A 16,764-nucleotide genomic window follows, 5' to 3' on the forward strand; every position below is an offset into this window, starting at 1 on the left:
ATATGGTCTTTTCTTTCTTGCTTGTCCGCCCTGCTAGGTTGGCTCCTTTGACCCTTACAGCGATGACCCCAGACTTGGGATCCAGAAGATCTTCTTGTGCAAATACAGTAGCTACTTGGCCGTGGCAGGAACAGCAGGACAGGTACTGAAATGCATTTGGATAGGTTTTGGGGCACACTGCATCCAGTAACATAGACCTTACTTTATCTTTTGCCCCCATCAATTGGAAAATGCAGGAGTTTGAACTTCCCTGCATGTTATGCCCTGTGTTCTACATTAACTTTTCTCCCAATCCTAGTGATCTGCGGAGTGTAGGAAGCATTCTGTACATGTTCAGATACCGTCATGTGCAAATTTCTTTGTACCATCTACACCATTGTAACTGCCAGCTGTGCAGCCAATCACCAGTTAAGCTGTTGTTCTGGCTTGTTCATCTTTGGGTTTTCAGTTTGAATTTGTTCGCTCTCTAAATTATTGTGTTGTTTTGGCCAGCTGGATCCTGGTAGTATATACAGTCATACCTCGGGTTACGGACGCTTCAGGTTGTGTGTTTTCAGGTTGCGCACCGCACCAAACCCGGAAGTACCGGAACAGGTTACTGCCGGGTTTCAGCACTTGCGCATGCACAGAAGCACTAAATCGTGCTTTGCACATGCACAGAAGTGCTGAATCGCAACCTGCATGTGCGCAGACGCAGTGTGTCTTCCACACAGATCACATTTGCAACCCGAGCGTCCACTGTATAGTAGGAATGTGTGTATATATGACTTTATATGTGGCAGTGTCTGTATACCAGAACAAGTAGGGAAGATTAAGTTGATACTAGGCGTACCATTCCACTAGTCAGTGGACTGTGTTGACAATGCAAACTTTCTGGGCTAGTTTCCAGCTTGCAATTTACTTTTTTTCTATCTCTGCTCTTTAATTCCCTGTCAGTGAGCACCAAGGAGTATCCTTAGTTTTGAATTACCGATTTGGGATAGAGTGGCCCTTTCCATGGAAGACATTTTGAAAATTCCTGCCTCAACACCATTGGCCTATTGAAAGCTTTTGTTGCTGTTTAGACTGTGGAAGACACGGTTCACAGATGCTCTGCCCCATATAATTAGATAAAGAAGTTCATCTATGTCAGGGGGGGGGCGGAATGGGGACAAATATGCATGTCTTCTGTGAAATGCAAAGCCTTTCAAAGAGCCTTAATTCAGGTTAGAAGATAGTTACAACTTGCCCTTGGGCTCTCAGCTGTGACGCGCCCACTCCTCTTCTTTTTGGCTTTCTTAACTTTGAACTGTATCAGATCACCTTCAGTGTTGTATTTTTAAATTGCTGCAACCTGTTCTGGAACCTTAAGGTCAGGGCAGCTAATAAATCAAAATAAATAATAATAATATACACCGGCTCCTGGCATCCGAAACACACTCTTCAGAGTAGATTCCCACTGCACTTGTAGGAGTCATGCAGCTCTTTCAAAAAACCAAAACAACACGCCTGCTTGAGTCATGTGGGCATTGGCCGCAAATGTCAGTTCACATTGGATTGCCAAAGGAGCTGCTTTGCCTTAGGGCTAGCAACTTGCCCAACCCACCTGTGATGAGAAAGGAGCAGCATGTAGTTTTCTGAATTATGACTCTTCTACTGCTCTTTAAAGACTTCAAATGGGTGAGTGCAGATCATCATGAACCAAATGGGTAACTCAGTCTGTTGTGCATGTAACTGCCAGGTCTCTCGAGTAAAATGTCCTGCCAAAGCTGTGGGCAGAAAATTTTGTCCACATTAGGTCAGAAATAAATGAAAGCAGTGGATAGATTTAGCATTGCTGCAGGGCAGAAACATAAAGATTATTTTTGCCAAATAGTTTAGCGATAAGATATTCATGAACGGTGGTTGTTGCTGTTGTTTTTTTAAGTGGTGTTGTCCTTACATTCCACTGTATTTGGGTTTTGCTGCTTCTTTTGATTATATGTTGTGCCTATCACTTTCAAAAGCTGCCTTGAAAGTATCTGAAAAGGTGGGGCAGAAATAAATTGAAATAAGACTGCTAATGCTTCTTAGATTCACAGTGTGCTACAAGAGCCACTTGGTAAATGACTGCCTCTGTTGCATAATTACATAAGCCTACAACCTCTTTTCCTTTGTTTTACTTCAAAGTGCATTAAGCTGCAGGAGGGTGTTAATACACTTAATCAAAAAGTGAATTGGGTTAGCTAGAACTCCCCTGCTGCTGACGTGATGTTGAAAAACCAGTGAGGAAGGATATAGGTGAAATGCAAAAGTATTCCTCAATGCTTTCGAGGGTAAAGGCCCAGAGGAGGAAATGCATTTGTCCTGGCCTTCGTTCTTGCACAGACTCTGTGGGTTTTGCAATGCTAAGGTTTCAAAACACACTTCCAAATGACCTTCTCCCTTTTCCCTACCCTGCCCCATCCAGGTACTTGTAATGGAGCTAAATGACGAAGAAGCAGAGCAGGTGGTTGACCATTCAGAGGCGGACCTCCTCCAGGATCAGGAAGGCTATAGGTGGAAAGGTCATGAGCGGCTCAAAACTAAAGATGGGCCTGTTCGGTTTGAGCCAGGCTTCCAGCCCTTTGTCTTGGTCCAGTGTCAGCCGCCAGCTGTGGTCACTTCGCTGGCCCTTCACTCGGAATGGAAACTCGTAGCCTTTGGCACAAGCCACGGTTTTGGGCTCTTTGATCATCAGCAGAAGCGGCTGGTCTTTGTCAAGTAAGGGGGTTACTTCTTGATTGAGATGATAGATAGATAGATAGATAGATAGATAGATAGATAGATAGATAGATAGATAGAGGTAGATAATGTTTAAATTGTATTCCTGACACAGTGTAGGGTTGGAAGCCGCCCAGAGTGGCTTGCATTGAACGTCCAGCCATTTTCAAAAGCCATGTGCTTAAACAGGGTTTTCCTGTCAGACTGGTGAGGCATAGTGCTGAGGGTTCAACCAGTGAACCGGAAGTCCTGGATAAAAAGTTTGGGCAGGAAATTACTTAGGCAAAGCATTTTCCTCCCAGCCTTAGGCTTAGATCTGCAATAGCTTCTCCTGATCGTTTAAGCGAGCTCCCACAGTGGCCCTCCAGATGCCATGGGAAGCTTGCAAGCAGGGCTGAACACAGCGACACTCTCTCCGCCTGAGGTTTCCTGAAAAGTGGCATTCAAAAGGACACTGCCGCTGACAGTAGAGGCAGACCAGAGCTATCATGGCTAGTAGCCACTGAGAGCCTTTTCCCTCTCCTTGAATTTATCTAATCCTCTTTTAAAGCCATCCAAGTTGTTGGCCCTCATGGCCTCTTGCCAGAGCAAGTTGCATAGTTTTAAGTACGCACTGTGTTAAGAAGTTGTTTTGTCTATCCTGGATCTTCCGACGTTCAGCTTCTCTGGATGTCCTTGAGTTCTAGTGTTATAGGAGAGAGGGAGGAAAAACTTCCTCATCCACTTTTTCTATACGGACACCATGCGTCATGTTGTATGCTTCTGTCATAATGGCTCTTTCTCGACTTTTCTCTCAAGTTACAAAGCCCCACTTGTGTGGGGGTGGGTAGGCAGCAGGTACCCCCAACATATTCAGGAACTGGGGAGTTGGAGAGAACTCTTGCCTTCCTCCTAGCCCCCACAAAATGCTGAGATCCATCCCTGGCGGCCGAGGATTACCATACTCCAAAGCAGGAAGTTGTTTCCTGACCACAGCTTAGTCAACACTATTAGGCTCAGGCAGGCGTGCTCTCTTGAAGTCCAAAGGTCTTCTCTTCTGCCTTTTGTTGCCTTGGGGACAAAGGGAGGCTGAGCCCTCCCTTCCTCCTGATCATTATGGGGAGAAGGTTTTCCCCACAAATGTTACAGTACACTTCCGCAAAATTAATACTGGTGTGTCCTACAGAGTGATAAAAATCAAAGTAATGCATTTAAAGTGCTACGTAAATCCTAAATAGTATAATCCTTGTGGAATGTAAGGGCAAGGCAGTGTAGCACTGTTTTTGAAAAGGAAAACAAAAACACACCATCAGATTTACTTTGAATCCTCATGGCTGTTGAGAAACACCGAAATGGATTTTACTGATGGAAGACCTTTAGAGCCTTCTAGGAAAACTTTAGTAATTGCCAACATTCCACAAAAGCAAATACTGTGAACAATATAAAGTGTGCAGTTCAGAATAGTTCTGGTTTTCTGAATGCTCTCTTGCCTGGTTTGAGAACTGCAGGCAAAAAGCAGCAGCATTGTCCCATGTTGCTTTACATCTGGGATTGCCACCTCAGAAGATGTTGGGCTCCCAAGTCCCATCAGCCATAGCCTATGGGCAGGGATTATGAGACCTGCAGTCCAACAAGTATTTGCAGGACTAGTTTCTTACCCCTGATTCAAAGCAACTAAAGGCCTTGCCAATGCCTGTGCACGGTATTTCAGACCTCTGCGCTGCAAAATGTGGTAACTCTCTTAATGGGCTTCCAATGTGTGGCTGCAACTTGACCAAAAAACAGTTTGGTTTAAAAAGGGAAACTGAGCCAACCCTGTTAATTTCCTTCTAGGTGTACCTTGCATCCCAGTGACCAACTGGCCTTGGAAGGCCCTCTATCCAGAGTGAAGTCTTTAAAGAAGTCCCTCCGCCAGTCCTTCCGACGAATGCGAAGGAGCAGGGTGTCTAACAGAAAGCGACGAACTGCAGAGGTGAGGGGCTGCGCTGTCTCGGCTTCACGTACAGTGGTACCTCGGGTTACAGACGCTTGAGGTTACAGATGCTTGAGGTTACAGACTCCGCTAACTCCACTAATAGTACCTCGGGTTAAGAACTTTGCTTCAGGATGAGAATAGAAATTGCGCAGCGGTAGCAGGAGGCCCCATTAGCTAAAGTGGTACCTCAGGTTAAGAACAGTTTCAGGTTAAGAATTTACCTCCTGAACGAATTAAGTTCTTAACCCGAGATTCCACTGTATTCAGCAAAGCTCGGGTGCCACTCATGACGTTAGAAAAAGCCCCGTTGTACAGTATTGGATCTCAGCCTTGCCACTCATGGCTTTGATATGTCATATGAGGAGGAGATTCGGGCAGCTATAGGCTAATCCTTTTGGAGGAGAATTGTGCCGGTTTCCTGGAGTACGGCAAACATAGTCTTCTGCCATCATAAAGAGGTGCAAAAGGATTCATTACATGGCCTTAAAGCGTTCTATTTTTCAAAAATTGTTTCTCTTCTTCAAAGCAAGCATCCCTATAAGAAATGGCTTTTTTGGGAACTGGCTTGACTTCTTTTTATTAAAACCACCTGACACCAGCTAACATGCATATTACCGTATAACACCCCCCCATGTATAAGACACCCTCTATTTTTGGGGACTCCCAATTGAGAAAATGGGGGGAGATTTTATCCGTGTATAAGACGACCCACAATTTTGAACATCATTTTTTAATAATAAAAAACCCATGTCTTATACACAGAAAAGTATGGTATATATATATATTTAAAGATGCCATTTTATCATTCTAATCTCATTATCTGCCCACTTGAGAGATGCTAAATTGAATCGGGCCTTTAGTGTGGTGGTCTCTACACTTTGCAATGGTCTCCCTTACGTATTAGGCAATGTCTGTTGTCTTTTTGACACCTACTGCAGACCTCCTTCTTCTGGCCTTTAAAGCACAGATCTTTATCTCAATCTGTGCTTATATTGGAACTATTTTAACTGCTGTTTGCATTGTTGGAATTGTTTCCATTTTCTGTATGGAATGGTTTTTATCTGTTTTATGGCTGTAACTGTTTTATTTGCTTTTATAAATGTATATTTTTTTCTGTTGCAAACTGCCCTGGGACCCTACGGTAAAGGGCAGGTAAGAAATCTAATAAAACAAATGCTTGCTTAGTTCTCATTTTTGTTTTGCGGGCAGGTACAAGAGGGAATTTCCAGGCATGATCATGATGCACTGCAGGAGATAGAGCTAGCTCCTGTCCAGCGGAAGATTGAAGCGCGGTCAGCAGAGGACTCTTTCACTGGCTTCGTTCGCACCTTGTATTTTGCCGACACCTTCTTACGAGACAGTGAGTAAGACCAGCTTCTATGTGCTTGAACAATATATTACACCCACAAAGTCATGTACATGGGTAGATAAAACCAGCAAAGTCTGGCCTGGGGGTATAAGGAATGATCTTGCTTGCTTTCCCTTGGCGATATGTGAAACTTCGGCTCATGGGCTTTGTTATCTCTGGTCCAGGTTCCCGGCACTGCCCCTCCTTATGGGCTGGCACCAATGGGGGCACGGTCTATGCCTTCTGTCTGCGTGTTCCTCCAGCCGAGAGAAGAATGGATGAGCCTGTCCGAGCAGAGCAGGGTGAGTGAAAAGATCAGACGACTTTCGATTTAGATGAAATAGCTGCCCCCCAGATTTAGGATTGAAGGTACCTTTGTAAAATGCCCTGGTGAGGAAACCACAGAGACTCCCATCATCCTCTGCCTGTTGGCCATGCTGGACCGGGGCCTGATGGGAGTTGGAGACCAACAACATCCAGAAGGTTGCACGCTTCCCACCACCTGACTCTTGAGAAGCCTTAGTGCTGAATGTGTGCTGAATCTGTGTGCGCATTCTGGAAGAGCAAAACAAGAGCAAAACATTTCACTGCAGGACTGCACCAGCCCCCAGGCATGTGCTCTGATTCTTTTAGGAACAGCATTTTTTGGTAAATAATGTGGTTTTCTGAAGGAAACGGTCTTGTACATAAACACCTACCTAGAAATATTATGAGCTTGGGCAACAGTTTTTACTTCATTTTAGCCTCTGTACTTTTTTGGAAAAGTCCTTAACACACCATAAAACAAGCCCAAGGGCTGTTTGTAAATGTTTCTCTTTGGTCACAAAAATCTGGAAAATATTTCGTGTTTAAAAGTCAGGAGGGTCATCCAGCCAGACGTAAGAGAGGGAATTCAATTTCCGTAACCATATCTATAGGACGGTTATGTGTATTTTCCTTACGGATCTAAGGAAGGTGGCTCGGCAGCTTCCCCTTTGGCTTCATGTTCCATTAATCACAGTTCAACCTCCAATACAGAAGTAGGCAAAGTCCAGAGCTGCTTTGTCTTTTACAGAAACCCACCAAGCAGAGCAAAGTGTAAAAGATATGAAGGATTAAAACACAAAACAAAATAGGGCATCTTTGAGCACATTCTCAGCCTAGGAACTTGTTTTTAGTGCTGGAACTGAACTGAGCGCTCAGTGGTGTCACAAAAAATGTCTCCTGGTTTGGTTTTCTGCATTTCACAGTCTTATTTAGCCAGAAATAGTAGTTTTGTCTTTGTGGTGAAGCAACTGGGAGCCAGGAACTCTTGTTTATCATCGCTAATCATCTAGAGATCTACCACTAGACCCTGACCTTCATTTTGTCCCGTCCCCTCAATACCTATACTTGCCTTTGTACAGTGTAAAAAGTGGCTTTTTGACTGCACCCAAAGAAATAATTATGCAGTTTCTATGCGGCATCACAGCTTAAATACTTCAGTTCTCCTCTAAACTCAATCACTTTTTAATGCTTATGTGTGTACAGTGGTACCTCTGGTTAAGAATTTAATTCGTTCTGGAGGTCCGTTCTTAACCTGAAACTGTTCTTAACCTGAGGTACTATTTCTGGGTTAGTGGAGTCTGTAACATGAAGCGTCTGTAACCCGAGGTACCACTGTATTGTATTTGTATCCAACCCTTCTTCCAAGGAGCTTTGAGTACCATATGTAGTTCCTTTTTGCCACTGTGTGGTAGGTTAAGCTGAGAGATAGTGATAGGCCTCAAGTCGATGAGCTTCATGGCGGAGTAGGAATTTAAACCTGGGTCTCCCCACTCCTAGTCCGAATCTCTAACCACAATGGATTGGGTCCAGTGCTGACGTGCAACACAGGGTTCAGTCCAATATTTCCTCTCTGCTTCCCAGCACGTATGTCCAGCATGGTAGCTGGGTTCTGCGAGAAGAAAGCGTGCCTTGTCAGAACAGTTTGCTTCTCTCTGAACCAAACCTCCTGCCTCATTTGGCGTGTGCTTTCTGCTGTCTCTCCAGCCAAAGAGATCCAGCTCATGCACAGAGCTCCTGTTATCGGGATCGTTGTTCTGGATGGCCAGAGCACTCCCCTTCCAGAGCCGTTGGAAGTGGCCCATGACCTTTCCAAGAGTCCCAACATGCAAGGGAGCCACCAGCTTCTCGTGGTGTCGGAAGAACAGCTTAAGGTAACACAATAGCATTCTTGTGTATATGCCTGCTCTTTGCCTATTGGAATAGAGCAGCCAGAGAAATTATAGTATGGGAATTCATTTCCTCTTGCAGATCCTTCCTGGAATTTGCTTGTTTTGAGGTTGTCACCTTTGCTGAAGGGCATGTTCAGATTTGGGGAGATGGAAAAGCATGCTATACGCTTGGAAGTTTGCAAAGATTCCAACCTCCCCTGCCACCTGAGCAGATCACAGAGTAATGTGCATTACTAACCCTATGTCTGATACACCTTCCCCACTCCTGAATTTGATATTCTGCCCATAGACGCTTCTCTAGAAAGAGGCAGAGTTGGGCTAAGGAAAAATTACTCTGTTCAGGGATGTTGACTGCAAACCAGCTCTCTGCTTATTTTTATGTATCTGAGGATAGATGTTTGCAAGCCCAGACTTGATATGACCTGGTCATGTGAGAGATGCTTGCAAATCCCTTATGTACAGCAGTGAGCGGCAGCAAAGTTTAGCTACTCCTTCCCTTGCCGCTGTCAGAAATCCAGGCTTTTTTGCTGCTGAAGGCGGGAGAGAGACTACACAGCTTCGTTTTGGCAGCTAGACTTAAAGCATGCTGCTTTGCTGCCACACACCAGCAGGAAACCCATTACGCATTGACCGGAGATTGGATGGCTCTTGCATGAATGAAGGATTTATTACGCGGCTTGTTTACGTTGGCAGGTTTTCACGTTGCCCAAAGTCAGCTCCAAACTGAAACTTAAATTGACGGCCCTGGAAGGCTGCCGCGTACGGAAGGTGACAGTGACCAACTTTGCCAGCTGTAAGAGTGAGCACAGTGAGAATGACCTGGCTGTTCTGACGAACCTGGGAGACATCCAGATCATTTCCCTACCTGCACTCAAGATACAAGTGCGCTACCCCTGTATCCGCAAGGAGGATGTGAGTGGCATTGCCTCCTGTGTCTTCACCAGATATGGGCAAGGTAACAACACGGTCATCCACAGGTTACCAAGCTCCATTGTGTTAGGTCTTGGAAGCCTTTCTGCCTCTTGTACAAAATAGATAAATGTGGGGTGGGGGAGAGAAGGGGGAGTTATTTTGTCCCTCTATCCACAATACTGTGAAAGCAAGAAAGAAAAATATTAGTTGGGATAGTAGTATCTGCTTTGAAGGTGACCCGGAAACTACAATTAATCCAGAATGTGGCAGCTAAACTGGTGACTTGGAGCAGCCGCCGAGACCACATAGCACCGGTCTTGAAAGACCTACATTGGTTCCCAGTACGTTTCCGAGCACAATTCAAAGTGTTAGTGCTGATCTTTAAAGCCCTAAACGGCCTCGGTCCAGTATATCTGAAGGAGCGTCTCCACCCCCATTGTTCTACCCCATCACTGAGATCCAGCACCGAGGGCCTTCTGGAGGTTCCCTCACTGCGAGAAGCCAAGTTAGAGGGAACCAGGCAAGAGGGCCTTCTCGGTAGTGGCACCCGCCCTGTGGAACGCCCTCCCACCAGATGTCAAAGAGAACAACAACTACCAGACTTTTAGAAGACATCTGAAGGCAGCCCTGTTTAGGGAAGCTTTCATGTTTGATGGATTACTGTATTTTAATATTTTGTTGGAAGCCACCCAGAGTGGCTGGGGAAGCCCAGCCAGATGGGCGGGGTGTATATAATAAATTATTGTTATTGTTATTATTATTACTACTACTATTTTATTAATAATAATAATTAAAATTTTATACCACCCTTCATTCGAAGATCCCAGGATTGTTCACAACATAAAAATACAAAATGAGAATACAAAATACATAATAAAGCCTAAACAAGCCAGTAACCCCCCTCTCACAAATACATTTAAAAAGCCATAGAATGTTAATCAGCCGAATGCCTAGTTGAAGAGAAACATTTTTGCTTGGTGCCTGAAGATATGTAATGAAGATGCCAGGAGAGCCTCCCGAGGGGAGAGAATTCCACAAACAGGGAGCCACTGCAGAAAAGGCCCATTCCCATGTTGCCACCCTCTAGACCTCACGTTGAGGAAGCACATGCAGAAAGGCCTGAGATTATGAACGCAGGGTCTGGTTTGGTTCATATACAAAGAGGCGGTCCTTGAAGTACTGCAGTCCTGAGCTGTTTAAGGCTTTGTAGGTCAAATCCAGCACTTTGAATTGGGCCTGGAAACTAACTGGCAGCCACTGCAGTCAGGCCAAGATTAGTGTTATATGCTCAAACCATCTTGCCCCAGTGAGCAACCTGAGCCCCAGCTGAAACTTCTGAACCATCTTCAGAAGCAGCCCTATGTATAATGCATTGCAGTAATCTAACCTAGAGCATATTAAGTTAAAAAATGGTTTACACAGGGGTCTGAAAAGATTGCGCTTGAAAGTACATTGCATGAGAATCAGACAAACATACAGTATTTGGATCTTTCCATGCATAGGAGTCCCAGAGATTTAGCTGAGAAATATTAAATAGTAACATGGGATCTCTTTAAAAAAATCTGTCACAAGCACCAAGCATGACTTTGGAAAGTGCTCATGCAGCTGAGCCTTTGTATGTTTACTCTGAAGTTAATTCCAGGTCCGTCCGTCCCCCCAATTGCCCTTGCTTCAAAATAAGTGTATGTGGGTTTGCAGCCTTAAGCTTAGTCTTCTGAGTGAGCAAGATTTGTAAAAATGTATTTTGGGAAACTCTTGTGGGACGCTTTCTGCATCTGTGCATGCACAACTTGCCATTTCTCCATCTTTCTCCTCTGCAGGGTTCTATCTCATCTCCCCGTCAGAGTTTGAGAGGTTTTCACTTTCCCCAAAGTGGCTGGTTGAACCACGATGCTTAGTAAAAGTACCTGAAAACACAGGCAACAGCCATGTGCACAGCACACCTGGCGTGGAGAAGGCACCAAGGATATCCAAGTATGAATGATTGTAGCATTTGTATTGTGTGGATGATAGAAAGGATGCAACATTCTACTTTGTATTGCTGGTTTTGTGTGTTGAATATGACATGCGTAGCCATGGGAACTGCAACAAAGGAGGCCCATGGTCACTCTGGAAAGGGGTTAGGGTTGCTGTCCTGCCACCATATGCACCTACATGATCTGACAATGCCTCTGCTCATCCCCTAATGCAGGCATAGGCAAACTTGGCCCTCCAAATGTTTAGGGACTACAACTCCCATCATCCCTAGCTAACAGGACCAGTGGTCAGGAACGATGGGAATTGTAGTCCCAAAACATCTGGAGGGCCGGGCTTTGGGGTGCCTGTTTTAAATGAGTTTGCCTATGCCTGCCCTAATGCCATCCCAATGTACTGATAAGGCTTTGCTTATCTGCCACCCACTATTCATTGTTCTTATTGAAAAAAGAAGTGGCTTTAAAAATGCTGAAGTTGCATATTGCCATTTGTTCTGGTGCTGAGATTCTACCACCTGTGGAATGACTCTCCACAAAACAAAGCCTTCTGAGCTGGGTACAACATACAGTCCCCAGGCTGTGTAATCATTTTGTGTGTGCACTAGGTGGGATGGTTAAAGGGTAGCAGCAAAATATGTCAGAACTGGTACACGTCAATTCTAGCTAACCACCTAACCATCTCCTAGTTGCCATAAGCGGATACGCCTCTGCCTAGACCGCTGATGGGGGTTCACATGGGGGAATATATATCTCCCTATCGGTCTATCCCTAGATGTAGAAAATCAATCAGTCGTTTTATTTGTATGACACGTTTCCAAAGCTAAAGCCATGCTGAAGGCAGAATACAACATGTACAAAATTTACAAACATAACAAAAGTAGTCTTAAAGAAAAAATCAAAACATAGAGAAGGGTTCTTGTTGTTTTGCTTACTCTTCTTCTTGATACGTTAGTTTTCAATATGCTGGGGAATTTTATAAGGATGAGCAGTCATGTGAACTCCCACACAAATTTTGAACTGACTTAAAAGCTGAAGGTTTTTTAAGAGGCAGCATGTACCTGTCAAAGTAGCGCAGTGTAAACCAAGGGTGCATGACTTTCTGTGTGCCTATGATAATTGCATCTGACTTGCAATGTCTAGGGGGTTGGAATTGGTTTATGATCTTGTCTAATTGACTCTTCTTTCTATCTTCTGCAGTAGCAAGGAATCAGGATGGAGTGCCAGTGATCCGGGGGCAGATGGTAAGGAAAATGTGAATGTACGGAGAGAAATTGCTGGTCCAGTGCTGCCTGCTTAGTAATGTAACATAACATCCAGTTTGGATTACTCCAGTAGTACAGTACAGGAAACGGCCCATGAAGGTAGGTCAAAAACTCAGATTGGCTTAGGATCTAGCTCTTGGCTTGTTTCAATAGGAGGGATAATGTCTTAAGAGCTTCATGGAGTACCAGTTTGTTTCTGGACACAATACAAAGTGCTGGTTGTGACTTGTAAAGCCCTCAGCCTAGGACTTGGGGTACTTATGTCCCATGTCAACCTACAAAGTTAAGATCTTCAATTGGAGGCCCAGTCTTCTGAGAGTTTCTGCTTGTTTCCTTTTCAAGGGAACTTTAAAATGGGAGAAGCCATTCTGTGCCACAGGAGCATAGGTTGGTGGAAGTATATTTGGTACAGCTGCTTGTATGTTAGCTTCAAATTCTAAAATAGGCTCTTAAAGACCAGATCATGAACATCACTCAGAGGAGTCATAGATTGTCAGAATCGGGTTAACTTGCCCTTTTAAGAACTTCAAAGGGTGGATATGCCAAGCATAATGGGTTGTTTTACCCAGAGTAGAACCACTGAAATGAATGGCCCTAAGTTAGTCATGTGTATTTATTTTAATGGCTCTTCTCCAAGTAGAACTTACATTGAATACAACCCAGTAAATGTAATGTATTTGGGCTTTGTGAGTTTTTGTGTCGTGGGAATTGACCGCCTTAACATTTGTCTGATTTGCCTTTCAGAGAGGACGCATGGAAGATTGATGGAGCATGCCCTGCTCAATGATGAGAGTGAGAAAGACATGATTTCTTTCGTGCTATAGGGGTGGAGGGATGGGCATTCTGTGGGAATTGGCTTGAGCCACTTTATTCACTTGCTTCTGGTTATTGAGTCTGCTCCCCTCCTTAATACCAGCAGCCATACAACATTAGGTAGATTTCTCTTTGGGATGTTGTCTTCATGAGTTTGCCTCAGTTAGGCAGGCAGTTGACCAGTAACATACCTGAACATGTCTATATTTGTGTACAGCTGCCCAATGGCATCTCATAATTGCTCTTTGGTGCTTAGCACATCAGTATCCAGCAGACATTCAGAGTTATGTGGCTATTGCACTAGGAGGACCTGATCTACACATTGGGCAAATTGATATCCCAACATCATGTCCACATCTGTAAAATGGGAATAAATTGTGACCTATCTCACACGATTTTTCGTGAGGGTAAACACGAAGTTTTCAGAAGCATTTTGCCATTTTAAAACCGATACATTTAATAGTGAGTAAATTTGCTATCCTGACATATGTTGTTGTTATTAAGTTGTTGGGTGCTTCCAGAGCTGGCAGCTGTTCTGCTTTAAGGCGGAAGTGGGATAGCAAATTTCTAAACACTCTGTAACCAAGTGGTCAGTTCCTCTTTCCCCAAATGTTGGAGGGGAGCAGTTTTCATTGGGATCTTTGTATGTGTGGGACGGGTTAAATAGCCCCCTCCCCTCACTGCACCTCTGCTGCAATTTGGGGTGGGGGGAGGGAGATAATGACCAGAATAGTAGCTTAATAGCAGCTATATTGACTATAAGTAGGTTGGATTTGAGGGGAAGGAAATAAAAGCCTAATGTGGAAAATGTGAGAGGGTTTTTTTCAATCACAGTATCATGCCAATGCCCTGTAAAAAGTGACTGAACAAAATGTGGTTATTCCACAGTAAATGTCTGGTGTGGAAGCAGCCAGTGTTTCAGTGTTTACTTCAGCCATGAGTGTAGGGTCTGTGGAGAAATTGCCCCAAATAGAGATACCAGAAATGCTATTATTTGTGTACATGGTTGCCAAAAGTAACATCCTACGCATGTTGGCTTCAGCTGGGGTGGACCATTTTGTGCACATCTGCCACTATGCACATGTTTCCTTTTTGACATGGCACTACAAATGCTGGCATCCAACTTTAAAGACTTTGTTTGGCGAAATTATGGATTTAAAGGGAAAAAAATACCTAAACTTGAGACCTAAGCAACCTTGAGAAACACAAAGTATGCACACTCTTTTCTCTTTTGAATGCTAGCTGCAAGCTTTTATGCCGCATAGTATTCTTTCTGAAGTGCAACTGAGCAAGCTAAAATAATATCTGTATGTCTATGTTTGGTGTCCTCCTTGGCACATTGGTTGTGAGACGCTGGCAATTGTTTAGCACAACAGGATTGTATTCAGTTACCCTGAATCTAAACAAAGTTATTGCCCAACTTTTAATCAAATATATTCCAGACATAGATCTGTTATATTAGATAGTAAGTTGAACACAACATCATCAACTAGATGTCATCCTTCCTTAAGGATAAAATGTGAATTTCATGTCAGCTCTGTAGGAATGGTTAAAGTTCGTTTATTAATGGTACTTATCTGCTGCTCAGTAGCAAAGTTATCTGGACAGCTTAATAGCAATGAAAGCATAAAAATATAGACCGCAATAAGCTAAAATAAAATGAATTCTGCATGAAAATTCCAGCAAGAGAGAAGGAAATCAATAAGTAAAACACTTATCTTTTAAAAGTCCTGTCAGCAGAATCTTTGGAAGATGGGGCTTAAAAAAACATGTTCCAACAGTGGAAGTAAAACTGCTTCTTGAATACTAGAGATTGAAGAATATATGCACTTCTTTCGCATGAATGTTTTTTCCCTCCCTTTTCAGAAGTTCTAAAAGAGATCCAAAGCACTCTGGAGGGTGGAAAAGGGTGAGTGTCCATGGTTTCTCTTAGAACTTGGGGAGATAAACTGTTCTGTCCTGTGTATCTGAAGAAGTGTGCATGCACACGAAAGCTCATACCAAGAACTAACTTAGTTGGTCTTTAAGGTGCTACTGGAAGGAATTTTTTTGTTTTGTTCTGTCCTTGTGGTAGAAGGGAAGTGACATAGTGAACATCGGAGAACATCTATTTAGCAACCCTGAAACCTGGTGCTGTGTTCCTCAATGGCTTCCTTTGCATTCTCAAATATTTAACCTTCTATTAAGTGTGCTGCCAACACTGAACAGATTTTGTATTTCTCTATACATTCTGATATGAGGGTTGTTGTTGTTGTTTTGCTTTCTAATTAAGATCTTTATACCCAACTTGAGTTAAGATACCCACTATCCCAATCTTGTGAATAGCTCAGGGCAGACGTAAGTCATTCATTTTTAGGACTTGTCGACCAGGAAGGAGATACAGATCTAAAAACAACATTAAGTCAGCTGGTGTCGAAGAGGAGGGTGGGTGAATTGGGTCCCATGGATTTACTTCCTGGCACTGGGGAGGCAATTCTTCTTTTTCAAAAGGAGAACTGGTAGAATACTGGTTGTCACATATGACTTACTTTTAAGATTTGACGGGGGGGGGGGGATGGAAGTGGGAGAGAAGGCGCCTCTATCTACAGGCATATGGAGATTTTGGTGTTGAGAACCAGAATGGTACAAGTTGTCTGTCACAGTTTCCATATGGCGATTTTGTCTTTGCAGGAGTTATAGTGACAAAAACTCAAGGAGAATTCAAGTAGGACACAGACTAAGCAATGGAGGAGGTATGTGGGTATATATGCTATAGCTGTATTTAGAGAAAACAGTATGGTTTGTTATAAAAATACATCTTTATGTAGCTTCCTTATGCAAAAACTGGTGTCTTACGAACCATGAACAGAAAACTTGAAGCTTCTGCTCATGGTTTGTAACAGATCAGTTTTTCGTTTTGTCTGAATATGGGAAACAGTAGCTTCCACAAATAATAATTTGTTTAACAGAGATTTGACCTCAATGCCAGGCTTGGCCTCTTCTGCTGACTTCAAGCAGTTTTGTTCTTGAGATGATGGCTGCCAATGCCTTCTAGAGTATTTTTATGTCTCTCCCATTCCAATTCACCACTGCAAAAACGTACTTGACAAAAAGGAGGAAGTAACTTCTCACTTTTCTCCCATTCTCTGCAATTTTCATCCTTAAAGGTAGACTGCAGCTGGGAACCTGGCCGGAGTTCACTCTATAAACCAACATTACTTAAAGCAGAACTTGATGTCCCCCAACTTTGGCTGCATGTAGACTGTTCCTCTGCCAGCTCCCACCAGTGATGCAGAGTAGGAGATAGGGACATTGCAGAAATTATATACAACCGTCAAAGGTGTTACTTCAGGATGCTGAATGCCTTGCTGTTGTGAGGCTGGCATTTTCAAAACGTTAGTTTTCATCCAATTACCGTATTTTTCGCTCTATAGGACGCACCGGACCATAGGAGGGGGAGAACGGGGGGGGGATTTTTTTTCTTGTTCTCCCCCTCTAAAACAAGGTGCGTTCAAGGTGCATTCACCTGAGCTTGTGGGGCTGGCAGTGGGGGGAAGCGCTGCTTTCCCCCACCGCCAGCCTCAAAGATCCCTGAAGCCTTTGAAGC

At 43.7% G+C, this 16,764-nt stretch overlaps 1 protein-coding gene across 3 annotated transcripts in view; it reads left to right on the plus strand.

The window, feature by feature from the left end:
- The window catches only part of LLGL2 (LLGL scribble cell polarity complex component 2), a 63,588-nt gene that overhangs the window by 45,594 nt on the left and 1,230 nt on the right, over window positions 1–16,764 (plus strand). For all 3 annotated transcript variants that reach the window (XM_081899583.1, XM_081899582.1, XM_081899581.1), the window contains 12 exons: window positions 38–142; window positions 2,429–2,721; window positions 4,534–4,672; window positions 5,885–6,035; window positions 6,209–6,325; window positions 8,034–8,200; window positions 8,912–9,173; window positions 10,951–11,104; window positions 12,301–12,344; window positions 13,110–13,157; window positions 15,045–15,087; window positions 15,849–15,910. In XM_081899583.1, coding sequence (XP_081755709.1) covers window positions 38–142; window positions 2,429–2,721; window positions 4,534–4,672; window positions 5,885–6,035; window positions 6,209–6,325; window positions 8,034–8,200; window positions 8,912–9,173; window positions 10,951–11,104; window positions 12,301–12,344; window positions 13,110–13,157; window positions 15,045–15,087; window positions 15,849–15,910 — 1,585 coding nt within the window. The remainder of the gene's footprint in view (window positions 1–37; window positions 143–2,428; window positions 2,722–4,533; window positions 4,673–5,884; window positions 6,036–6,208; window positions 6,326–8,033; window positions 8,201–8,911; window positions 9,174–10,950; window positions 11,105–12,300; window positions 12,345–13,109; window positions 13,158–15,044; window positions 15,088–15,848; window positions 15,911–16,764) is intronic.

This window comes from Podarcis melisellensis (genome assembly GCF_964234715.1).
Source record: "Podarcis melisellensis genome assembly, chromosome: 2".
Taxonomy (NCBI): Eukaryota; Metazoa; Chordata; class Lepidosauria; order Squamata; family Lacertidae; genus Podarcis; species Podarcis melisellensis.